This window comes from Pyricularia oryzae, chromosome 2 (assembly GCF_000002495.2).
Source record: "Pyricularia oryzae 70-15 chromosome 2, whole genome shotgun sequence".
NCBI classification, from domain to species: Eukaryota; Fungi; Ascomycota; class Sordariomycetes; order Magnaporthales; family Pyriculariaceae; genus Pyricularia; species Pyricularia oryzae.
In genome coordinates, this window is record NC_017850.1 from 1,688,145 (window position 1) to 1,711,963 (window position 23,819).

Below are 23,819 nucleotides of genomic sequence, written 5' to 3' on the forward strand. Positions count from 1 at the left end.
ATAGCATTCTTTGTTTTTCTTTTTCTTTTCTTTTAGAGTAGTTACTTCCAGAGCCATGAACTGAAATTTTTCTTGGGCTCATCATCAGACCCTCTTTTCTTGTTGGCCCCATCGTCGTGTGTCTCTGCGTCGCTGTCGTCCGTCGACCACGACCATTTCCCACCCCAGGTCCGACTATAGCTGGACTCAGTCGACCTACTAATCTCGTTGCCTTCTTGGTCTAGAGTCTTGGTGACAGTTTTGACACTGCGCGTATTTCCCTTGCCATCCACCTTCTCTTCACGCGTCACAACAGTCGTAGTCCCGTCCGAGTTTTGGAACTTTTCAGTTGAGACGTGCTTCCCAGGAGTGCGTTGCTTGCGGCTTGGATCTTCCATCCCATGCCCCGTAGGGCCCGAGTCGTCTCTGTCACTGACGAACCCGACAGCTTTGGGGAGAACGTCAAGGACGTCCTCGCTATCTTTCATGAACCGCAAAAAGACATCCTCCTCTGTCTGCGGCAGCGAGGAATGCGCACCGAATGCCTCAGAAGCCATGTCCCTCAAGACGGCGTGGGACCTGCCCTCTATAGCAGGCCATTCCAAGTCACTATGAAGCCCAGTTGCGATTTCTGGTAGGATTGGGTTCACTGAGTGCCACGGGAAAGAAAATTGGAAGTGAGAATGGTGGAAACCAGTTAAAACTCGCACCCATGGAAGCCGAGGATCAGGATTATGAGACAAGTTTGACCATCCCGTGGACTGTGTAGTTAGCGGCTGGAACAGATGCCTCCCAACCTTACTTCCAGCAGGATATGCAGCTCCGAGGAGCCCCTCGGCGCGGAGGCCAGCTAGCCACAGCCAGCGACGGTCGACGTTCCGATGGTCCACACGGTCCTTCCTTGCGGCACGGAGCCGTTCATGGTGGTCAGCGAGAGGAAGATTCGGACCTCCCGTACTGTGTGAGCTAGCCCGTAACAAATCTTCAAATGCGTCCGCCCAACCGTTGGGGCTCTCGTCCATATCGTTTGGGAGGTCATTGGGGCGAGGCGGGGTTATGTAGTGAAGATTCCATGGCGAATAGGACGACGAACTGACCCAGTTTCGCCATCGAGCGAGTACAGCCAACTCGAACTCGGGCCTGTTGGCTTGCCCGGGGCTGCTCAGCCCAGAATTGTCACTTGAGGAGGGATACATGGCATGCGCTGTAAAGAGCTTTCTAACGCGGGTTGATACCAACAATACGACGTATGTCGCTAAGTAAGTCGGCTAATGCGACTAACACGTGTTCGTAAACACAGACGCCGTCTTGCTGAGTTTAATCTGAAATACGAATAGAGTCTGACTGTTCTGAATATAGATCCGGAAGACTCTAAAGATCGGCCAGTTCAAGCCTGAAATCGAGAGTATATTTAATCTCCAGAAACCACCATAGACTAGCCTGGCTCAGGTTGCGATGGAAAGTCGGCAGTTTTCTACGCTGTAGATTTCCAGATGGTACGATATGAATCTATCGTCACGTGCATCGATAACACACGCACGCACCCACCAAGCCACCCGCCCACCCTTGGCTGTTTGGATGCATGATGACGGAATTCGCAACTCACAGCAAGCCGTACCCCAGGGTACCCATGGCACAGCAGCCCACCGCTCCTGGGTCCACACGAAAATCGATCAATTCATGCCCGTTGGTGCCCGCTGCCGTAGCGCCTGTCACACAGCTGCATGGGTGTGTTGTGGCCCTGTGGCTATCACTGGAAGGGTCGCTGAGCCGGGTGCCGCTGGCACCTGAAAGTCTCCAAACATTTTTGCATGAGACCGATTCAAATGAGAAACACCACAGATCTCCTCGGACAGCGATTTTCAGAAGAAAAACAGGGCTTTTAAGCCTTGGCTAAGGCAACGACTTGTTTTTAACTGCGACCAACCATCCTATCAACTCTTCGCACCGGTCCGATGGGATTGCATGAGTTCTAAAGCTTGCCGCGGTCTGAAAGTTAGCCTTCCAGTGCGCCGAGCCGAGCGAGCTCAGTCGAGCATTCAAGTAGCCTTGGATCTATCACTCCCTGCCCTCATGACCAGACCACCGGGTGTCTACGCAAAGACCACGCTTACGTTGAGCTGTTTGAGGACGCTGCCTCTTGTGCAGACGGAAGCCCCTTCAGAAACACGACAGCGCAAAACGACCAAAGCCATAGACAAGCGACGAGCCGCATCCCGACCTCTCCCAACCCGAGTGACCCGGGGCCGGTCGGCGAGGAACGCAGCGCAACAAGACCGGCAACCGCACGGGCTACGGGACACGATATCACATCTCGCCCTGCCGTGTCTTGCATAAGCGTTAGCCTCTGTGCGGATACATCACAAGCCATGCATTTGACGGCCTTGAGCTTCCCAGCTCCCGCATCAGCCTTATTACCCCCCACGATATCAGATGCAGCAACATCACATATACCCACAGGTGGGGGTCTGCCTGACAAAGATCATGAAGGCAACCTACAGAACTGGTCCTCATTGATCGGTATTATCACGGCCATCGTCGGCAACGTCCTGATAGCCCTCGCGCTCAATGTCCAAAGATATGCGCACATACGCCTCCACCACGAGAGGGCTGAGATAAAAGCACGTGCTCGCCAAGCATTACGGGACGCAAAAAGGAAGAGACAGGACCTCGCCAGGAGTGGCAGCTATGGAAGCCTGGATAGCAGCAGCACCGAGCATGGCAAGAGGGACCTGGACATCGTCCGCAGTGACATAGTCGAGGAAGAAGCAGCGGCTGGCAATGGAGCCTCGGACGAAACAGAACCCTTGCTCCACCGATTCCGGTCTGGGGGGTCCCAAGACGAAGATGGATACGGCACTACAACATCACCTGGCGGCAGAAACAAGCATGATGACGTTTCGACAATCAGCTACCTTCGTTCACCATATTGGTGGCTAGGCCAAATCCTTATCACGGTGGGCGAAATGGGCAACTTTCTGGCCTACGGATTCGCTCCGGCATCCATCGTGTCACCCCTTGGTGTCGTGGCTCTCATCTCCAACTGCGTTATTGCGCCGATAATATTTAAGGAGACCTTTCGGCAGCGTGATTTCTGGGGGGTCGTTGTTGCCGTGGCAGGTGCTGTCACCGTTGTCTTCAGTGCTAACACACAGGAGAACAAGCTTGCCCCCGATGATGTGTGGCATGCCATAACGGCCTTGGAGTTTGAGATCTACATGGGCATCTCGTGCTTCTTCATTGTATTGCTCATGTGGGCAAGCCCAAGGTACGGGCACAGGTCCATCCTGATTGACTTGGGTCTTGTAGGTTTGTTTGGTAAGTCAGCACACTCTTTGATTTGCTTCTGCTGTTTGGCCCAAAAGATACCTCCAGGCTAACACACAGCGTGTCGCCTCTTTCCCAGGTGCCTATACCGCCCTATCGACCAAGGGTGTTTCTTCAATGCTGTCATCGACTTTGCTGGGTGCTTTTAGAACACCAGTAACATATGCGCTGCTGTTCGTTTTGCTTGCCACCGCCGTCATGCAGGTTCGCTATGTGAACAAGGCACTTCAGCGATTCGACTCGACGCAGGTCATTCCTATCCAATTTGTCATTTTTACGCTATCTGTCATTATCGGCAGCGCTATTCTGTACCGTGACTTTGAACACACCAAGGCTGAACAGGCCGTCACTTTCGTTGGCGGTTGCGTCTTGACCTTTTTTGGCGTCTTTCTCATTACCAGTGGGAGGCCGCATCACGACGACGAAGAAGACGACGGCCTATCCGAAATCGGTGGGGTTGAAGAGACTATTGGTCTGTACAACCAGCAAGACCAGAGCGGTACTGGGACGAATACACCTGCGCCAACACCTGGCACTGAGGTATCCGGTATGACCGCGGCGCGGTCACGACGCCCATCTCGGGTCAGCTTCATGGGCCAAGCCGGGCAACCTGTCACGGTAGTATTAGACAACGGCATCCCCCCCCTCCGTATACCGCCATCTAAGGCCCTCCTGGATGAAGGCGAAGATTCTTCTACATTGGGCATCAATACATGGACAGACCCGCCCTCACAACTGGCATTCACTTACCAGCAACACGCCGCCCGTGGTCTCCATGCGGGTAACTCTGATCTAAGGCTCACATTGCCCGAGTCTATCCCAGGCTTCCCTGAGCGGCTCTCACGCGTCCACTCTGAGCCGGTATCAGCGATCCACACACCATTCAACGAGGTGGAGCCCCTGATGCCTGCCACCCCGTCCACAGGCCGTACTCTTGCCGCCCGACCGCTGACGTCGGGGCGCTCGCAGCAGCACCATTTCCTGGGGCCTTTTTTCTCACCCTCGCCTCTATCCTCTACAGTCAGTGCTGTCGTTGCTGACACTCTGTTGTTCCGGAGTGGAGAAGGGCCGGCGTTGTCAAGAAGACTCGCTTTGCGCAGGAGTCGACCAAGTCTCCGGGCGAGCCTATTTGTGCCTCACGACGAGTCTATAGAGGACGGCGGTGTCGCTACTGCCGACGCCATAAATTCCTGGGACGACGGAGCCATCAGCAACGATGCATCGGGGTCTGGCCAGCCCTCAAGCAGCACGCGACCCTCTGTCGGGATTCGGGGCCGAGCCCGCAGTCTTAGTTACACTCTGGGCGAGCTGTTCGGGTCCAGAAGTGACAAGAGACGGAAACCGAACCCCGACGGCGATAACGAAGATTTGGAGACTGGGGGTTATGACTCTAGCCATACGGGCGCGTGATGAGTTTATTCAAGTACGATCGCAGTTCGTCTTGGACTCTCTGCACCATATATATATTTAGATACTGCCCTATACATTGTCTTTTTCTCGCTCGCCAGCCACATACATACACATATATACAACACCTCTTTCTTTATTAGTTCTATTCCGCATCAACACCCTTTCTTTTTTTTCCGGTTCTTCTACTTGTCAAGACTAGGTTATTATCTTGCGCAAGGGCATGCGCAGAAAAGTCGCATTCTGGGGGCAATTCGGCGCAATCAGGCAGGTTTTCACTCCACATCCTGTATTGCATTTATATTGGATAGGAGTTACTGGTTTTTTTTAATGGCTTTCAATTTAAAGTCATATCTTCTCGTCATCTATGATGTTCGTTTACTCTAGATCAGTGACTGTTATAAGACATCGACACAGCCTGCAACTTTCCAAAAAATGCCGTTGTTCACGTCAATTGACAAAAACACAAGACACATGTTTTGCAAGTCTCGCAGCCTAGGACATGGAGAAATGTCTTGGTCAAAGACGTTCATCCCTTTTAGGGGGGTTTATTCTAGGCTACTCTTTCCATGCTTGGCCCACTCCCTCAGCTCGTTCTTCTTGATCTTGCCGGTGCTCGTCTTGGGCAGCTCGTCGACGATCTCAACCTCCCTGGGGATCATGAACTTTGATATGGCACTCTGGTGCTTGGCCCAGTCTATGAGCCCCTGCCCCGTCAATGGCTCCATGCCTGCTTCCTTGCTCCTCCTGACCGTCACGTAAGCCTTGGGCCTTTCGCCCCAATGTGAGTCGGGGACGGCCACCACGCCGGCCTCGAGGACGTCCGGATGCTGGACTAACATGCTCTCCAGGGCGACCGAGGATATGTTCTCACCTCCTGTTTTAGTGTGGGCCGTAGTTAGCAAAGACAACGCGCATTCGAATAATGTGCTTAGTGACCCAGCAGACAGTAGATTTCCGCTCCAGAGCCAAATTTCAGGCGAACAACAAGTACAAAGTACTTACCGGAGATGATTATGTCCTTTTGCCTATCCAGGATCTGCGCGCTTCCGTCCGGATGCCACACGGCCAGGTCGCCAGAGTGAAGCACGCCACCGGCAAACATCTTTTTTGTGGCCTCGGGGTCGTTGTAGTAGCCCTTTGCGCAGATGTTGCCGGCGAAGACAATCTCGCCAATCTCGACGCCGTCCTTGGCGACGTCGATCAGCACGCCATTCTCGGCTTCTTCAGGCTTCACGATCCTGATGGGAAGGCTGGTGAGGAAGCCGTGGCCCTGGCGGGCCATGCGGGCGAACTTGTCGGCCTCGGGCAGCGTCTCCCACGCCGGCATGTGGTAGCCCTTTGTGATGGGCCCGTACGTCTCGGTCATTCCGTAGACGTGGACGGGCGAGAGGTTCAGCTCCGTCATCTGCCGGAATAGGTGCGCCGTCGGCGGCGACGCGGCAACCGTCACGCGCACCGGTGGGTCGGGCAGCCGCTGGGCCTCGTCGGCGGCGCAGAGCAGCGTGCAGACGGTCGGGGCGGCGTTGAAGTGCGTCACACGCTCCCCGGTCAGCAGGCGCCAGATCAAGGGGTAGTCGATCTTGCGGAGGCAGACGTGCGTGCCTCGCACGGCTTGAGTAATTTTGACAAAAATGGTTAGCGCAGGTTGGGAGGTGAGGTGCGAGTAGGCAGGGGACATATCCTAACCTGTTACAGCCCATGGAAACGTCCAACCGACGGCGTGGAACCTGGTAAACAGTAGTTTATCGCTGTCAGCTGTCTTTTCTTTTCAAGGAGTGCAAGGTTCAGATTCCTGTGGACGTCGACTTAGCAGTAACTCACATGGGAAGCGTCCACAGGTATTTACATCTCCCAACATTATAATTCAGCCCAGACTCGACAATGTTGGCAAGGGCAGCAAGATATGCGCCACGATGTGTGTATTCGACGCCCTTGGGTTTTGACGTGGTGCCTGAGGTGAAGGGGATGGCTATAATGTCATCCTCGTCATTGGGCTGCTGGCACAAGCCGTCCCAGCCCTTGCCTCCCGCCTCGCGGTCATGCTGCAGCCCCTGAGCAATACACTCGTCAAAAGGGCCACTGAGCTCGCCTTCAGTGGCGTCCGTATCCTGTGTTTCCCGGCAGGTGCTAGTGAGCAAAGTGAACAATATCACACGTGTATTACTACTAAGTTCTAGCAGAGAGAGAAAATACTAGGGCACCAACCGTGTCAATGATCAACGGCACATTCACGTGATCTTTTTGGTAAAGTTCCAACAGCCCGACAAACTCAGCATCGACGATTATGGCGTCCACGTTTGCAAATTCAAAGATGTAAGCAATATCCTCCTGCTTCAACCGATAGTTGACCGGCACGATAACGCCGCCGGAGGCATTGACGCCATAGATGCTCTCGAGGAAGGCCGGGGTGTTGGGGGCCAGGATGCCGACGCGGAAGAAGCCCTTCTTAGCGAGATAGTAGGCCAACCCACGCGCGCGATCCGCCAGCTCAGCGTAGGATCGGCGTAGGGTGCGTCCGTTGGCGGTCACGTGCACGACGGCCTCGGCCTCTGGCTCGATGGCGGCGGCACGTTGAAGGAAGAGGGTTGGCGAAAGCGCGTGCAGGTGGTTCGGTCGCCCAGTGCCTTGCGTGGCTTCCGCCCCTGCATTGGCTAGGCCGAGGTGGCCGAGGACCGCCTTCAGGCGGGAGGGAGGGCCCGACATCGATGGGTGTTGGCTGTTGCTGTTATGAGTAGACAGGTAAGATTTTGGTGGGCGCAATTATATGTACCGTATCTGACTTTCCCGAGGCACCTCTATTTGTTTCGACAGATCGGGTACCCAAACTAGGCCCAGCAAAGGAGGCAGTATGTTTGTCTCCAAAGTAGTCAAGGTTCCTAATTTATTTCAAGATCTAGATCTGGATCAGAACCAGAATTAGATGTCTTGGGATTGGATCTTGGACTCGTTGAGCATTATCCAATGAACTTTTTTGGTTGAGGAAACCAGATGGAAAGAAAGTCGGAGCCCAAAAAATGTCGAAAAGAAAATACTAGGCGGCAAGCAAGCAGTACTGGAGACTTAGCCGAGCTATAGTCTTGTTTCTAGGGCTCATTAGTGGATCGCACTGAACAAGCAAGGTGCCAAGGCACTGGCAGGGCTCTGGGTACGGATACTTGTGACGCAAAAGCTGGGGTAATTTCTGTTGCTGTCATTCGTGAGGGCCCTGATGCGGGGGTAATCCACTAGCGGGCCCGGTGTAATGGAAGGTAACCTGCTGTAACAACAAACCCTGCAAACCCTGGTCTCTTTCTGCAGCTGAAAGAACCAAATTCGATTGAAGACACTGAGTCAGACTCTGCCCAAATTAGCAGATTCAATACTGTTGTAAGGTATCTATCTATCTATATATACGATGTATACAGACAGATATGATATGATGTCTGCATATCGAGGCCAAGCCTCCCGGTATTTCAAGATTGCAAGAAGACAATACTCAATGTCTTAGTTTTTGCCTGTTTAGATGACCATGTATTTAAGGTATGTCATTTCCAAAACAAAGAGGGGGGAAAATCAGATATGGGAATTAAGCGCGAAAGAGAGAAAGAAGATAAACAAGCCATTTATTTGCTCAAGAAATTTGCGCAACAGATAAAAATAAAATAGAAAAATCATAGCCGCTCGCAGACTGTTCGTTGAACCTGAAACCGCTCGCAGGCACCCTAGAACGCCCATAAATCCATACCATTCGCATTGGCTCCATGTAGAGTCTAGTCTTTTTCGATGAGGCTGTCAAACAACGGCTTCATTGCCTTGGCGCTCTTCTTGGGGTAACGCTTCTGGCCGTTCTCGTAGTCGACAAAGGTGACACCAAACCTGAAAAGATGTTTGTTAGTCATTCCGGTCCGGCCTTGAAAAATATGCATACTGACTGGGCAGAGCTGAGCCAAAGTCACGGCCCATGGCCAGCTGGCTAAAACCTACCTGGTCTCGTAGCCCTCGGCCCACTCAAAGTTGTCCATCAACGACCAAGCTGAGTACCCGCGGACGTTTACACCATCCTCGGAATAAGCCTTGGCCAAAGCCTTGACATAATCGTCGTAGTACTGGACCCGGAAGTCATCCTCGAGGATCTTCTCGAGCGGCATATCGTTCTCGCCCTTGACCGACGTGCCATTCTCCGTAACCAAGATCTTGGGGTAGTTGTAACGCTTGCTGAGCCAAACGAGCAGCTCTCGGAACCCTTGTGCGTTTGGACGAAGCCACGGTGACTGTGTCTCCGGGCCGATGCATTCGCCCGCCTTGTTGTAGAACAACTGTTCCAGGTTTCCAAGGTAATCGTCCTCGGCCGGCTCTCCTTCCTTGTGCCTGATGTAGTTGGCCGTGTAGCAGTTCATTCCATAAAAGTCGTTTGAACCCTTGACTAAAGCCTTCTCCTCCTCCGTGAAAGTGGGCAGACGGTCGCCAAGCTGCTTACGCATCGAGACTGGATACTCGCCAAAGTAGATGGGGTCGGCAAACCACGAGATGGCGAACTCGATCTTGCGGTTGGCTGCATCGACGTCCCTGGGGTCTTCGGGATCCCAGGGGAAGGTGGCGTCGCCATTCAACGTGATACCAATCTCACCCTTGTCCTGCGCCTTGAATTCTTCCCTGTACACCTTGACGGCACGACCGTGGGCCACCAGAAGGTTGTGGCCCACAATCCAGGGCTCCCGAGAGCTGTCGCCGACAGGCGACTTGCTGCGGTCGGAGCAGCGGCCAGGCGCAAACTGACCAACGCTGTAGGCGAGAATGGACGAGCACCACGGCTCGTTGAAGGTGATCCAGTGTTTGCACTTGGGAATGGCCTTGAACATGACGCGTGCATAGTGCTCAAAGTCCAAGGGGAACTCTTCCCTGTTCAGCAACCCACCGTACCGCTTGTCCAATCCATCCGGCAGATCCCAGTGGAAGAGGGTGATGAGTGGCGTGATGCCGGCCTCGAGCAGGTCGTCTACGAACTTGACGTAGTGGTCGATGCCCTTCTGGTTGATGGGGTCATTACGGCCACCAATGGGGATAATCCTCGACCACGAGATGGAAAAGCGATACGACTGGGCACCAACAGACTTGAGCAGGTCAATGTCCTCCTGCGTCCTGTTGTATGAGTCGCATGCCGTCACACCCGAGCTGCCGTCTGCGACCTTACCCGGAATTGCAGTAAATGTATCCCAAATGGACGGCCCACGACCATCCTTGTCGATAGCACCCTCGATCTGGTATCTGTTGGGTTATTAATTTTTTTTCTTTGTGTTAGAAGATGGGTTTTTTGGCGTGCATAGCGGCAAGCCGGCAAATAAGAAAATAATGGAGGTCCGTTCCCGCGGAGGCCAAGGCTCCGAGATTGGCCGGCACTTTGGCTTGACTTACGACGCTGTCGCGAAGCCCCAAAGGAAATCCTTGGGAAGAGACATGTTGTCGATGTTGGTTGTGCTCCTGCTCTTAGACTCCGGTTTGGGAGCAGGGTGAGCAGGAGGCTGAGAGCTTGACTTAGAGCTGGGGGAACTAAACGAACAACCCATTCAGCCGGCTTGGGTTGGACTTGAGTCGGTGTGTGGGGTGGTTTTTTGTGTTTGGGGGGGTAAGGGGGACGTAGAGAGGATCCAAGCCCTTTTGCGCAGGGAACTTGGCTGGCTGTCGAGGAGGCCTTCTGTGAGGTACTTTGAAAGGATTGGGGGCCCCTTTTTGGAAAGCAGCTGAAACGAAGTGAGGAAACAAACCCAAAAGCCTAAAAGGAGGGATTCAAGGAGGGATTCAAGGAGGGATTCAAGGCAATGGCAAGGAGGAGGGATGCAGCCGCATTTTTATATGGGAGTATTTTGTGTGCCGCATCGGGGAGACCAGGCCCATCAGCCAGTGCTGGCGGCTGTTGCTACATGTACATTTTTCGACATAGGACCCAATGACCGGCTCTGCTCTTTCGGTTTCAGCCATGTTGGGATTTGATTGAGGAGTTGATCTTCCCAATTCTCCCGCGTCGGACCGTCGTGACCGAGAACAGCCTGGGCGAGAATGGAAATAACAATAAAATAAAATAAAAATTCAAATCCAATAACCCGTCCTGCATTTCCCATTTCGGGGTCAGCTTTAGCGCAAAGCAATCAAAACACATCCAGTGGGGGTTAGTTAAACTTGAAAGCGGGGCCGGGGGGTAAAGCAACGTGACCCCACCTGCCTTCTCCAATACGCAGTGAAATTCATGCTCACTGGAAAGATATCCGACGTTGACTCGGGTTAGGTGCCTTGGTGTAGGAATGCTCCAACCGCGGGGTAGAAATTACCACGCAGCATCAGATTAATAATGGATATTCTAAAAAAAAAAAAAAAAAAAAAAAACGCGTGTCCCGCGAAGCTTGAAGCTTGCCCACCTCAGGCAGGTACTGCCGTGCTCGTTTATCCAGTAGCCCACCAGGTACTTGGAAGCTTACCTTCGGTAACTAAAAGGTAGGTACCTTACTGTATCTACCAGGTGAGCACAAAATGTAGGATGGGTTTCTCTCTCTCTTTTTTTTTCGTCTTCACGATTCTTGCACATAGTAGGTAGTTATCTCCACATCTGCATAGCTCAACTCACCCCCGGCGGCTTGGCTGTCCTGCCCTAGCCAGCCTCTTCCCAAACCCATAGCTGTACACTGTACAGGATCTACGACACCCTGCCCCCAATACAACGCGGGTTACTTCGAGAAAACGGCGATGGAACGAGCGAGCAGGCTGGACTACACGGTCCGATAGGTGGACCCATTTCACCGACCTCAAGGTTGGCTTACTTAGATTAGATGCTAATCGGTCCCAGGTAATTGAATATGGAACAGCTTGCTGGTTGCAGAAGCGTTGCGTTGCCTCACATGTTCAACCATAAATCAACAAACCAAAGAAAACACGTTGCACCGGCCGCCGCCCGGAAACACCATGTTGGACAGTCATGTGTCCCTTGGGTCCCCCACCCATCAGACCAGCTGCCTAGCTTTGCCCAAATGAAAAACATCCATCATCTCGTTTCTTTGGCATTTTACCCTTCCGCGCGAGGATTACCCGACGAGAGTGACCGCTGGCCACTCGGCGGCTTTGTTGTGCTTGCACTGAGCCCACTCGGACCCGTCGAGACCGGGCCGTAACTCCGTCACTGGACCCCAGCAACAGTACCCCCGGAACCATCCAGTCAAAGCGTTGCACATGGTTGGCGAACATACCCCCACTGCCATTGGTCGCCTCTCAATCACTCCTCTGCAGATACAGTAGGAGGCTCGCCAAAACCCCGGTTGTTTACTTAGCCTTTTGCTTAAAAGCTAGAAGGAGAAGAAGAAGAAGAAGAGGCAAGGATGCCAACCTTGGGACATTATTGGCGCCAAGTATTCTTCGTGTGAGCACCCCTGACCTGAGCTAACCAAACGTAACCTAAAGCTTCCTCTTCCATATCACATACATATGCAAGCTGAGCAGAGAAAGGGTCACATTCATTCCGAGGACCGAGCTCGCCACCGCTGTGAAGCCCTGAAAAGTATTCAAAAGGTACAGAATACTGGAAACCACAGCGCCGGCCACCCAACAAGCTGGAGCTGAGCAAGCCTTGCCACTGTGCGTGTCCTGGCTCGGCGGATTGTGCATGCCGTGCAAGTGCGGCCCGCATGGGGCCTGACGGGACTTTGGAAGCATGTTTCCGAACAAACCAGACCCAAAAACCCTCTGCCATACCAGCGACGGGAAGACCGGCCCAGCGTTTCGTTTTGACCGTCCAGCCCTGTCTTAATAACTTTGACTAATACTTATTCGACTTGTGTGGCACGATCAGCCGGGTTTTTGTTCCTTCGTTCGTGTTTCGTTTTGCCTTTTTTACTACCCACTTGTAATCATGCATTCTCGGCTACTGCGAAGTCAGAGAAGTAGGTACACTTGTGGCATCAACCACAAGGATGCAGTCGTGGACCAACGGTCCGGAAACAACGCATCTACTGTGACGCTACAGCTTACAATATCCAATATCAGGAACCATATTGTTGTGTTCCATGGCCAGTGGAAACTTCAAGAAGCTGGACCAAGCCGGCTTCACGGGCAAAAGAGTGGTTGTAGCTTTGTAGCACTTGTCTCTATTTTCCTGTTTTCGTCTTGTCCTTTTTTCTGCCGCTCTCCTGGTTCCAATTCCTGCTATTATCAAGCGAGCCCTCATCTCACAGGCAACCTCGCCAGCCTAAAATGCTGACAGGCGAATCGAGGGGATTACTTGATATTGCCTGACCGGGCCAGATAAGCGAATCTTGACAGTGCTACCCCTCCCTGGTGCCAAGTTCTAGGTCGTCTTCGTGTCTACTTCTTGATTTGAGACTAAGGCTGCGACTAGACTCCTGTAAAATTCGCTTGTGACAATGAGCCAGACACTCTGGGTAGATCTGCAGGATCATCTTTGCGGACTTGGTGGGATGGTCAAATCGATTCGCCTGGCATGGAGCTCTGAAACCGAGTCTAACGAGTGATCCCACGCAGGGAAAAGGATTGAGAGCTTATAATTCACATGATAAGGCGATCGACTTGTTTTTTTGTTGAAAGCCTCATGCATTTTCGGAACTACGGCCAGAATATCCTAAAGAGTCTTGATCCTTAAGCTTTTTTTCATTTCCTTTTATATTTATTTTATATTTTATTTTTTTAATTTTTAATGTGGATAAGCTGGGTCACCAGTCTGTTATATCCATCAATCGAAGTGCACGAAGGCGTCGCATTCTACCTAGTCTAGCTTTCTGTAAACCAAGCCTTCTGTGACCCGATCTATCGGCCCTGAAAACCCTTCAGGGTAAAAATAGACCCACTGCTTGCAAGGTGCTCCCCAGCAGAGATGGCCTGCAAGGTCACCAAAACCACCTACTATCATTCCTGGTTACTATCTAGACCCCGTTTGTTTGCTCCGAACTGCGCTCAGTATTATACTACGGTAGACACAACGAAATAGACAAGAAGAGGCAAACTGTAACGGTTGTCGGAGAAGACATGCATCGCAACCGTTGAGCTTTATTCTTCTCTTTTTCTTCCCGACTCTTTCCCAAGCTCCGTTGCCCTCCATCTGCGCGACCTCCCCAGACTGCCACGTCGTTATGCAGGCACGGCGGCAGACGGAACGGGACCCAGAGAAAGTCCATGTTTCCATGAGCCGCCTCTAGCGTAGCAACGTCATATTTTTGTTTCTTTTTTCGCCAAGTAGGATGCACGACATACACGAGAGGTTTTTATTTATTTGTTTATTTTGCCGCAGTTCAAGAAAAGGATAAGGAGAAATAGAAAAGCCGAGACGGAACATTCAGGATAGTTGCCGGAAAATGAAACGCTTCCACGGACAAGTCTAGACCGAGCTCTAGTTTTTGTCCTGGAAGGCAAGAGCAGCTCGCACTCCAATCCATAGGTAGATAGGTACCTAGTTTCTCGGATTCCAATTCCAAAGCTACTTCTTCAACCAACCACTGCTGCTTACTGCCTCAACGGTACCGTCCCTTCAATGTCCTGCTTTTGCCGCTTCGATGGACTCGGAAGGCCAGATCCAGGCGTCGATCCTCGATTCGCATCGCCGCTCGACCATTCCACAACCTCCCACTCGTACTTGACCGAACCACTCTGAGTCTGACCACTGACCTTGCTCGTCCGCAGCCTACTCAGTCTGCTCCCGGCCAACATGCTGTCGAACCAGGGGATGCCAAACGTCTCCCGAGGTGCGAGCCCGTTGCTGCTGCTGCTGCTATTATTGGACCTATCCCTGCCCTCCTCCCCATCCTCCTCCATCTCGCTCCGGACACCCTCCTGCTCGTTGACAGCCCCTCCCTCCGAAATCTCATCGTCGGACCCGGGGACAAGGCCGAGCTCCTCGAGGTCGCCGAGGTCCTCGTGGCACAGGCTCCCCAGCGTCAGGCGGATGAAGTCGGCCTCGCTGGGCGGGTCCTCGGACCAGTACGACAGCGGCGTGCCGCAGAAGCCGCAAAAGTTGCGCTTCGACGCCTGCTGGGCCGGGTGCGTGTAAGTCCGGCGGATGGCGCCGCTGCGCTCGTCGTCGAAGAAGGGAAAGGTGCTGCTCTGGTACCACGACAGCGGCACCCGGAGAAACGCGGCCAGCGGGCTGGCTTGGAAGATTCCTGTGTAGGTTGCGCGAATCGATGTGTCAACAACTAGGTATTCGACTATCGAATTATGGGGAATAAATTCTCCTATACTTGAGATCCTTTGGGGGCGTTGACGGTGTAGGTGTAGAACTTACTATGTCTTGGGTCCGCGTCAAAGAGAACTTGGGCTAGTTCAGAGGCGTTTTCCGGTAGGTTGACGGTGTAGGCGTTCCTGCCACACTGGCAGCCGCCTCGTAGAGGTCGTAGCGACATGCCAGCACTTGGGTGTTTGTTCTTAGTTCTTGTTTATTTAGCCGTGGCGCCGTAATCCGCAATCGGTCGTTCGTTTCCTAGAGTATGCTTTCCAGGTTGTATATGTGAGTTGAATGGTTAGAGCAGGTATGAAAGGTTTTGGCAGTTCATCAGATATCGGCCGATGTGTAATTTGCTTCAAGCTAGGCTGTTGCGCCGTTCGGAAATAGAAGTCACAGTGAGACAAAGACAGATGATCGAAAGGAACTGCAATGCGTGGTCTAGGGACAAAGGGGGCGAAATCTTTCAATTCTAGGATCGAGGATACCGTGTGAGACCCGATTGGGGGCTTTTCTCATCTTTCTTTTCTCGTAACAACTGTTGGCTTTCCAGGTAGGCAACAGCAACCCGTGTTGCAGTTGATGGAGTAGACAGGAGCGCGCATGAAGCACAGAAGCATCTGGTAAGCTCTGCCAGATGAATGAAGTAATGGGGTCGGGTGGGGTCAGAAGTATCTTCCCTCCTTGTTAAGTGGTTTGGGTACATTGGAGATTTGGGGTTGACATCAGCTTGGACCCACTCGTGGTAAATTCCAGCATTATCTCACTTTCCACGAGCTTCTTTCCTCCACATATGCAAGGTCCATCCTGACGTTATTGGTTTGTTGCATTCTTTTGTGGTGCACCGTTCAGACCACTGTAGCTCTCGGCTGGATTCCTACCTACCTCCGTAGAAGGTTGGAGCTACCGTGCAATGTGGTAGACAGCGTACTTGCATACCTAGGAAGGTAGGTACATGGGTACGTACGTTCGTGAGGTACAGCAAATCTTCATTAGGTGTGTCATGTCCCTGGATGCCTACCAGGGTAAGGTAGTTTTAGTCATAGTCGGCATAGTGACGACCTGAGATATACAAAGAATAATTGCAAGATATCCTCATCCCCCCCCCCCCCCCCCCCCATACGCAACGCATCTAAAACACCACTTACACCCCCAAAGCTTCTCACCAACCAGATCCCCAGGCGTGACACTTACCCTTGGCGGCAGCATTCTTGTTCACAATCAGACAGTCGGAGTACTGAGCGTGACATTTGTCCATGGCCGACTTCCAGGTATCGATCCAGCCCCAAGTCCTGCCAGCCAAGCTCCTCTTGAACGGCCAACTAAGACCGAGGCCGAAGCCGGGATTCTCGCTCTGCTGCCTACAGCCCTCGGCATAAGTCTCCTTGCAATCGTCGTACTGCTCCTTGCAGGCGTCCCTGCAAGCGTTCGGCACGGCCAGGTGAGGGTATGACATGCACTTGCGGCTGTCGGCGTCGGTGTACATCTTCCACGGCCTGCCCGCGTGCCAGTCGTCCTTGAGGTCGTTGCACGTCACCATGGGCAGCTCGATGCCGCCGACCGGCTTGCCCGGCTTGTAACCGTGCCATATGTTGGTCGGCTGCTTGCAGATGTTGGTCGCCGTCGGAGGCACGGGGCACTTGGTTGAAGTGGTGGCCGGCGTGGTCTGCGTCTTGGTCGGCGTGGTGGCTGTGGGCTCGCAGGGGGCGGTGATGGTCGTGGTCGATGGCTTTCCAGGACCCCAAGCTGGCGGCTTCTGCTTGAACCAGTCCTGCTTGGAGCACTTGTTCTTGGGCGCCTTGTTGCAGTAGTCACCGCAGGCGCCACACCAGAGGGCGAACTCGAAACACTTGAGAGCCCCTGGGAACCCGGCATTCTTGAAGCAGGCAGCGATTTGAAGCTTGCAGTACGAGTATCCATGCTTACATCCTTCCTGGTCGTCCCAGTCAGGAAGCTCGCCGGAGCACCAGTTTCCACACTTGTACTCGCACTTGGGAGGAGTGACAATAGTGCTCACACAAACTGCGCTCGAAGTAGTTGACGTAGTAGTCTGGGGCGGTAGAGTCGTGGGTGGCTGGGTGGTGGATGGCTGCGTCGGGGAGGTTGCAGGGTCTGTAGTTGGCACAACTCTGGTGCTTGTCTCCGTAGGTACTGTAGTTGATTCTGTTGTGGAGGAGAGGGTCGTGGAGGAGAGGGTCGTGGAGGAGAGGGTCATGGATGTCTCTGGCAACGTTGGGGGCTGTTGCTCACAAGGCTCGGTCGACTCAAGGCCTTTGGCGACGAATATGTTGATGCGAGATGGACCTCCGCAGTTTTGGTCTGGGGCACCACGACACTTCATGTCACATTCGGAAGGGGGAGCAGCAACGGCGCCGCTGCCCATGACAACGCCACACCAGCATTCGCCTATCAGGATGTCAGCCTGACGCAGATATAGACAGTCATTTGTCGTTGGTAGTTTTCTTTCTCACATACCTCCATATTCAGTTCCAGCATAAGGAAACCCCCTTGACATGCATCCCGCAATGCACTTGGGGTTCGAACCAGTGTCCCTGCTCCAGGGTTGGCCGGTGACATCCTCCACTCGGTACACTAGAGCTTTACCCGGGTTGAGACTGGCAACATGGCAGCCGATATTCTTGTAATCATCGGTCGTGACCGAAGCAGCGACCGGGAAAGTCGGATCCTCGTATATGGAGATTCGGCTATTCCCACCGCAAACCTGAGATTTGTCACCTAGGAAAGTCAAGAGGTTTTGTTAGGTCAAGGGATAGGGGCCAGAGAGAAAACGATTTAGACGTCTGGTAAACGGCCCTTACCGGTGCATGCAAGCTTGCAGTCGGACTCGTCAACCTTGGATCCCCCTATGAATGAACCGCATCTGCACTCGCCGTAATACTCGAGTCCCGCAAACCTGTACCCGTTACCCTTGCACGCGGCCTGGCACTTCTCGACTGTCATGTTGGCGCGGGGGACCTCGGCGCGGAAAGGAAGCGTGTCCGGGTTGCTCACGCTCGTATAGCAGCCCGAGTAAACATAGGGAGTGAAGGGCGATGGGCAAGAGGGGAGCGACACGGTCGTGGCACGAACAGGACCAATCAGGGACAGAGCCCCAACGGCCATGAGGGTATACAGAGAAACCATGTTTTATCCACTTCTTTTGCCTTTGATAACAAAGCTTTGCCTCAGGACTAAGAATGACCCAAACGAGTGACGGGGCTCAAGTTGGCCGGTATCAGGTGATGCCCGCAGCCTTGTAAGGGATGGGGTGGAGGCAAGAAGAGAGGAATAAACATCATCGAGACTTGATGTGCCCAACCCGTTGTTTATATATACCCAGGTTGAAAAGTTGAATCTACTTTCTCCAGGAACGCCAAGAGAGCCCCACGATGCGTCTTCCAAAGGACGTAACAAGACAACAATAGAGAAAAGAGGCCATGGTTCCATGGTATAAGGTCTAGACCTTGGCCGACCTCGGTACATGGTAGGATTCATCGGTATTTGCCAGGGTATATAGCCCAGCCCCAGACAGACCATTTGCGACAGGTCTCAGCATGGGAATAATAGTTATCCATATCCAGCATATACAGGGGGGGTTTGGAAAAATGGGCGCATGTTTGACTATTTGCGATACGAGGTTTTCTTCTATGTTTGGGAGCTTCCTTTTTTTTGTTTCGTTTGCCAAGTGAGCTGATAATTGCAGTCCGAAAATACGGAAAAACAAGAAAAAACGTGACGGTCGGGCATGTCAATACCATGCATCATCGTCAGCCTCGGGCTTGTCCTCTGGCTGTTTCGGGGCTGAAGCTGCAAAACAAGCCAGCCCCACCCCGGTCGCTGTTACCTTGTGGCTCCCTTTTAGGAAATTCAATACTCGCCGTCTCTCCGTCGACCTTGTTGAGATCCATCATGGGGGATTTGATGTTGGAATTTTTTTTTTAAAGAAAAAAAAGGTGTGTGCTGGTGAGAGTAGGCAAGCAGAGAAATCTCCTTTACCCTATCTCTCTTGTCCTAGCAGGACAATGGGAGGGCTTGGATTTGCTTGCCTTTGTCATAATCATACATTGGAAATAAAATAAACAAGACAAGCGCTACTCCGCATCTCATGCAAGAACTTGGGGAGGTTTTGGATAATTACCTTGTTTCTATATATTAGCAACAAACTCCTCGGCAAATGGAGAAAAGCTATACAAGAGTGTTCTCATAGGAGCTTGATTGAACGGGACGGTAACATTCGTTACCAATTTTAATTTCCTCGCCTGCATCACAATATTGGTTTCTCGCCCAAATCAAGTATGCAGCTTGGGCCTGCCTGCACCCATGCGTCTTGGCTACACACTTTTGTCAGCTACACCTAGCACACATACAGGGGGGCGGGCACCAATGTGATGATAATGGCTTTTTTTTTCCTTTCTTTCTTTTTTTCTCACACATGTTGCCGACAACAAACATGACTGTGGTCCTGTCGAAAGTAAATAAAACTCATCGTCGTTGCGGTTCAAGGTTGGCATCCCAGATGCGAACCGCCCCAACACAAAAAAGGACAGAAAGCAGAAATAACGTGAATGAATTTTGTCATTGCGCATGGTGACGGACCGAAACCTGAACACGGTGCCAAACATGACCTATATCCACCCCCAGTATCCGTCTACCCACTGCTCCGTTCTAGGCTCCCGAGACTCGCAAAACTTCCCCACTCCCAGCTTAAAGCGAGCCAGACGGGTTGATTCTAGAATACAGACCAGCTCGACTATCGTGACCAAATCGACCAAAAGACCAAAAACTCCCAATGCAAATTAACGAGGAAAAAGTGAACTATTTGCTTGCTTTTTGTCCTTGACGAGAACCTAGTTCCCGGCATTCTCACGCTTCCACCGCGGCACGTACTTGCCTGGTGCTCCAGAAGCCGTCAATGAATCTCTGGGGGGCGCCGGCGACTCGTCCCTGCCGTTCTCTCCACGGCCCGAATCGGTCCTGTGCATCGGTGGGCCCCTTCCAGAAGCCGCCCTGCTGGGAGGAAGATCCCGCTCAGGGCCACCGCTAGCCTTGGCCTGCTCACGTTCACGCCAGCTGGGCTTGGCACCGTCAGCACGAGCAAGGTTAAGCCGGGGCGGACCACCAGCACGATCGTTTGAATCAGTGCGCTCCATGGGGGTACCAGTTCGGGCAGGAGCAGGGCGCTCCGAGGGACGCTCAGAACGCTCCGAGGGAGCGGCTCCGACGTTTGAAGATGGGACCCTGTCACGCCAGCTGGGCTTGCCACCTGCACCAGCCAAGTTGAGGCGAGGCGGGCCGCCAGCAGACTCCGAGGCCCTGACAGGCGCGGCCGATGCCGGGGGCGCCGAGGCCAACTTCTCCTTTTCCCTCTTTCTCCTCTCGAGGGCTTCCTCTTCTCTGCGGGCTTGCAGAGCAGCCTTCTCGGCCATCTCTTGCCTCTCGGCCTCGCGTTGAGCCTTGGCACGTGCAAGCTCCTCCTTGCGAGCCTCCTCGCGCCTCTTCTGCTCCTCCTTCTCCTTTGCAGCACGCTCCTCGGCTTCCCGGAGCTGTCGCTCCTCCTCCTCCCGCTGCCTCTTCTCGCGCAACTTCTTCTCGCGGTACTCCTTCTTGCGTTGAGCAATCTGCTTCTCGAGCTCCCTTTCGGCGTCACGGCGGCGCTTCTCGAACTCGTCCCGACGCCTCTCCTGCAGGTTGGCGCGGAATTCTTCGTAGAAAGGCATCAGACGGCTGAGACGGTGCTTCAGCTCCACACTCTCCTCGTGCTTGATCTTGGACTCCTTCAAAGTCTCTTCCTTTATCTTGCTGTAGGCATCCAGATCACGCTTCTTCTGGCTCTCGTAATCCTCGTGAAGCTTCTTAACCTCTTCCTTGCGGTACGCACGTTCGAGGTGGTCCAGACGCTTGCCAGTAATACGAAGCTTCTCGTTGATATCATTCTTCTCTCGCTCAAGCTGGGCAACCTTGATGGCGCGAATCTGCGAGGTGTCGAGATTTGCCAAGTCTTCGGCGCTGACATCCAGAGCATTGGGACCAATCTTGAGATCCTTGATGAGACTCTCTGCCTCCTGCTTGCGGATCTCCTGCATCTCCTTCTCCTTGCGCTTGCGTTCACGCTCCTTCTGCTCCTCCGCCAGGCGTTGCTGCTCCGCCTCCAGGAGTGCTTGCTCACGCATCCGCTTGATCTTAGCGTTCTCCTTCTCGCGTTTGGCCTGCAGGTCCGAAGCCTCCTCTTTGCGCTTCTGGATAATATCCTTTCGTGCCAGGATCTCACGGTGTTCCTTCTCAGCACCGGCCTTGGCCCGCGCCAATGCAGCCTCGCGGGCCTTAACACGAGACTCGTTAAATGAGGGATCGACGTAGTAGCATGTCGTATACAAGGCCCGGCCAAGGCGAACAAGCTGTGACCTAACAATCTCAGAGGGAGTCCTCTGGAGTCTCTGAACGGAACCGCCCTCGGCCTCTGCCGAACCAGCCGCAGAGCCTGAGTGAGACGCCTTGGAGGATGAGAAGATATCCGTGTCGAAGCTCAGAACTCCTGTACCATGGTCCATACGGATTGAAAGATCTCCCTTCTTGTTGCCGTTCATGATGAACTTTTCCACAGTTGCGCGAGTCACCTGGAACGGCTCGGGGAACTGGGCCAGGCTCTCGACGAACTCAAGATCTACAGTCTCGTAGACCTGAGAAAGCTGCTGGAAGAGCCTAGTAAGAATGACCTGCTGCAGAGGCAGCACGTACTTCTTCATATCCTCATCGGCACCAATCTGGGCAAGAATGGGCGAGATCTTCTTGCAAATTGAAAGGGGATGGAAATCAACTTCGAGTATGTTGTACAGGTCACGGATCTCGGGACGAGCCTGGTTGAGTAAAGACTTGGACATGGCGTCCTTGAAAAGAACAGCACGCGTGGGGGCCTGGGACATGTTGAGCAAATGCGTCAAACGCGAGTTCTTGTTCTTCTTGGCTTCATCAAAATCCACCATTGCACCACGAGAACGGGTCGTGCTGATCACGGGAATGGATAGAGCGGACAGCAAAACAAAAGAGGCAGCCTTCTGGAGGTCTGCTGGTGTAGCAGGTGGGTTATCAGCCTTCTTGCCTTGGCCGCTGGCAACCACGGCAGCCGACTGACGGAGGAGAGAGTAATAACGGGACCAAGCGGCCGCGTGAAAAAGGTAGTTCTCGCCAACGAGGAAGATACGGGTGAGCTTCTCGTAGTAGTTGGCCATCATGATGTTCTTCGGCGGGCGCTTGCTCAGATTCAGCAGGGTGTGGATGTCCTCCACACTGCGGAAAGCCTCCTGCCAGAGTTCGAGCTCAACAGCGACGTTGAGCTGCTGGAAGCGGGTTTCCAAGTGTCTTTGAAGAGTATCTGGGTCGTTCAGGTTGATAGCGTGCATCTGAGTTGAGTACTTGGCGGCAGTCTGAACGTGGTTGCGAAGAAGCTCGCAGAGGCGGCGGAACTCGGTCTTCCTGATGTACTTCAGGCAAAATTCAAAGGCCTGCATGGCAGTGCTCTGGTATAGAAGCTCAAGACGAGCATTGTTGCGGAGAATGTCGAGAACAGTGCGGTAGGCCTCCCACAAAAACTTCAGCCACGGGGTGACAATGGCACGATCGGTACGGTCGCGCGACTGCTCACCGGAAACAGTTGCAAGAAGAATCGACTCTGGGGTCTCGGTAGCTTCGAGGTCGTCGACGCTTGTGGAGTTAGTGGCCTCGATAGAAGACTGGACTTCATCGGCCTTTTGCTGAGCGGCGGTGACCTTGCCTGCGGCGAGCTCGATGAATTTTTTCAAAACAAGCTAAAATCACAGTAAGTGGCTGATCGTATAAATATGCGCGACTCAAGTTGCACGTACCTCTATCGTGCCGACATTTGTGTTTTGTGCGATGTTCTTGTACTGGTACAGCGCATCCTTGGCCAGCTTTCCCTTCTTCTGCTCCACAGAAAGCTCAACCAGGAGCACCATAACCGGCTCCAGCGAGGCGATGGGAACATTTCGGGAGCGCTTAGAGGTTATATGCTCATGGAGTAAAGTCAGGGCGGCAGGGGCCTGGTTGACGCCGATGAGCTCATGGGCGCGCTTGAGGACATTTTCAGGTTTTTGATGCGGTGGAGGAGGCTGTTGGGAAGGTTAGCAAGATATCAAGCCAAGTGAGCGGTGTCCCTGCAGGTGGTTCTTGTATCAAGATGTGTTTTGGGCCAAGTGAGGTGAAGGTCATGGTGAGGAGGGGTAGAGGGGGAGACCAGCTTCAGGCAGCCATACGAAGCAGTGCCGGTAAGCAAGTTCCAAGATGCTTCCGCTGAACAAGATTCAAAGGCAAATAAATAAATAAATAACTCACCATGATGGGCAACCTTTCCTGTAGGCGTCTGCTAAACGCAAAGGAAGGTTAGACGTAGTCAGAGACGAGGCGCAAGTCACAGGCGCGATGGAGCGAAATAACTTGACTGGACGCTCCCGTCAAAGACACAAATGGTGTTCGTCGCCAAAGTAGATCCACGGCGGCCCTCCCACACACGAAAGAGTTTTTTGACCTGATTCACTTGTGGGCTAACAGGTTCTGAAACCCACTTTACTGGGTTGGCAAGGTTGGGCGAGCAGAATTCTATCACGTGATGAGCCCGAGTGCTCCGGTTTGGTGTGGTTTGCCCCAAACTTTTTGTTCTGCATGGCCACTGGCTGCAAGGGAGTGTTAGGCTGCTTGGTGTGCAGCTACGAAGTACCTAGGTAAGTCAGCTAACTAACACGTAACCATCAAAAAAGAGCCGTATCAATAAACAACCTGCACATCGAGTAAGGTTGTTGTGTTCATATGATGTATCATCAAGTTAATAAGTAGCAAATCCAGGACCAAAAAGTGCAGTGTATAAATTTGTGCTGTCTGTAATCAGTAGAGCAAAAATCTTCAG

At 52.9% G+C, this 23,819-nt stretch overlaps 8 protein-coding genes across 8 annotated transcripts; 1 reads left to right on the plus strand and 7 right to left on the minus strand.

Moving 5' to 3' along the window:
* Positions 1-41: 41 nt before the first annotated feature.
* Positions 42-1,175, minus strand: MGG_11337 (uncharacterized protein; the record flags this gene model as incomplete). The annotated part of the gene is made up of 2 exons (XM_003713767.1): positions 42-565; positions 782-1,175. The coding sequence occupies 2 exons, from the start codon at positions 1,173-1,175 to the stop codon at positions 42-44; spliced, it is 918 nt and encodes a 305-aa protein (XP_003713815.1).
* A 619-nt stretch (positions 1,176-1,794) lies between these two features.
* On the plus strand, positions 1,795-5,154 carry MGG_10187 (uncharacterized protein). The gene is made up of 2 exons (XM_003713768.1): positions 1,795-3,297; positions 3,386-5,154. Exons 1-2 carry the CDS (start codon positions 2,349-2,351, stop codon positions 4,714-4,716), a joined length of 2,280 nt encoding a protein of 759 aa, XP_003713816.1. The 5' UTR covers positions 1,795-2,348; the 3' UTR covers positions 4,717-5,154.
* On the minus strand, positions 5,031-7,827 carry MGG_10188 (AMP-binding domain-containing protein). The gene is made up of 5 exons (XM_003713769.1): positions 6,922-7,827; positions 6,538-6,824; positions 6,403-6,443; positions 5,719-6,327; positions 5,031-5,590 (listed from the first exon to the last, which is right to left on the minus strand). The coding sequence occupies exons 1-5, from the start codon at positions 7,417-7,419 to the stop codon at positions 5,262-5,264; spliced, it is 1,764 nt and encodes a 587-aa protein (XP_003713817.1). The 5' UTR covers positions 7,420-7,827; the 3' UTR covers positions 5,031-5,261.
* A 237-nt stretch (positions 7,828-8,064) lies between these two features.
* MGG_10189 (beta-glucosidase A) lies at positions 8,065-10,799 on the minus strand. Its single transcript, XM_003713770.1, has 3 exons — positions 10,108-10,799; positions 8,680-9,960; positions 8,065-8,571 (listed from the first exon to the last, which is right to left on the minus strand). Exons 1-3 carry the CDS (start codon positions 10,257-10,259, stop codon positions 8,466-8,468), a joined length of 1,539 nt encoding a protein of 512 aa, XP_003713818.1. The 5' UTR covers positions 10,260-10,799; the 3' UTR covers positions 8,065-8,465.
* A 966-nt stretch (positions 10,800-11,765) lies between these two features.
* Positions 11,766-12,390, minus strand: MGG_15589 (uncharacterized protein; the record flags this gene model as incomplete). The annotated part of the gene is made up of 2 exons (XM_003713771.1): positions 11,766-12,009; positions 12,161-12,390. The coding sequence occupies 2 exons, from the start codon at positions 12,388-12,390 to the stop codon at positions 11,766-11,768; spliced, it is 474 nt and encodes a 157-aa protein (XP_003713819.1).
* A 1,539-nt stretch (positions 12,391-13,929) lies between these two features.
* Positions 13,930-15,577, minus strand: MGG_11336 (uncharacterized protein). The gene is made up of 2 exons (XM_003713772.1): positions 14,969-15,577; positions 13,930-14,846 (listed from the first exon to the last, which is right to left on the minus strand). Exons 1-2 carry the CDS (start codon positions 15,084-15,086, stop codon positions 14,191-14,193), a joined length of 774 nt encoding a protein of 257 aa, XP_003713820.1. The 5' UTR covers positions 15,087-15,577; the 3' UTR covers positions 13,930-14,190.
* A 397-nt stretch (positions 15,578-15,974) lies between these two features.
* MGG_11335 (uncharacterized protein) lies at positions 15,975-18,634 on the minus strand. The gene is made up of 3 exons (XM_003713773.1): positions 17,725-18,634; positions 17,381-17,641; positions 15,975-17,311 (listed from the first exon to the last, which is right to left on the minus strand). Exons 1-3 carry the CDS (start codon positions 18,047-18,049, stop codon positions 16,068-16,070), a joined length of 1,830 nt encoding a protein of 609 aa, XP_003713821.1. The 5' UTR covers positions 18,050-18,634; the 3' UTR covers positions 15,975-16,067.
* Positions 18,635-19,310: 676 nt separating this feature from the next.
* Positions 19,311-23,493, minus strand: MGG_10192 (eukaryotic translation initiation factor 3 subunit A). The gene is made up of 3 exons (XM_003713774.1): positions 23,252-23,493; positions 22,765-23,028; positions 19,311-22,707 (listed from the first exon to the last, which is right to left on the minus strand). The coding sequence occupies exons 1-3, from the start codon at positions 23,252-23,254 to the stop codon at positions 19,753-19,755; spliced, it is 3,222 nt and encodes a 1,073-aa protein (XP_003713822.1). The 5' UTR covers positions 23,255-23,493; the 3' UTR covers positions 19,311-19,752.
* Between the last annotated feature and the right edge of the window lie 326 nt (positions 23,494-23,819).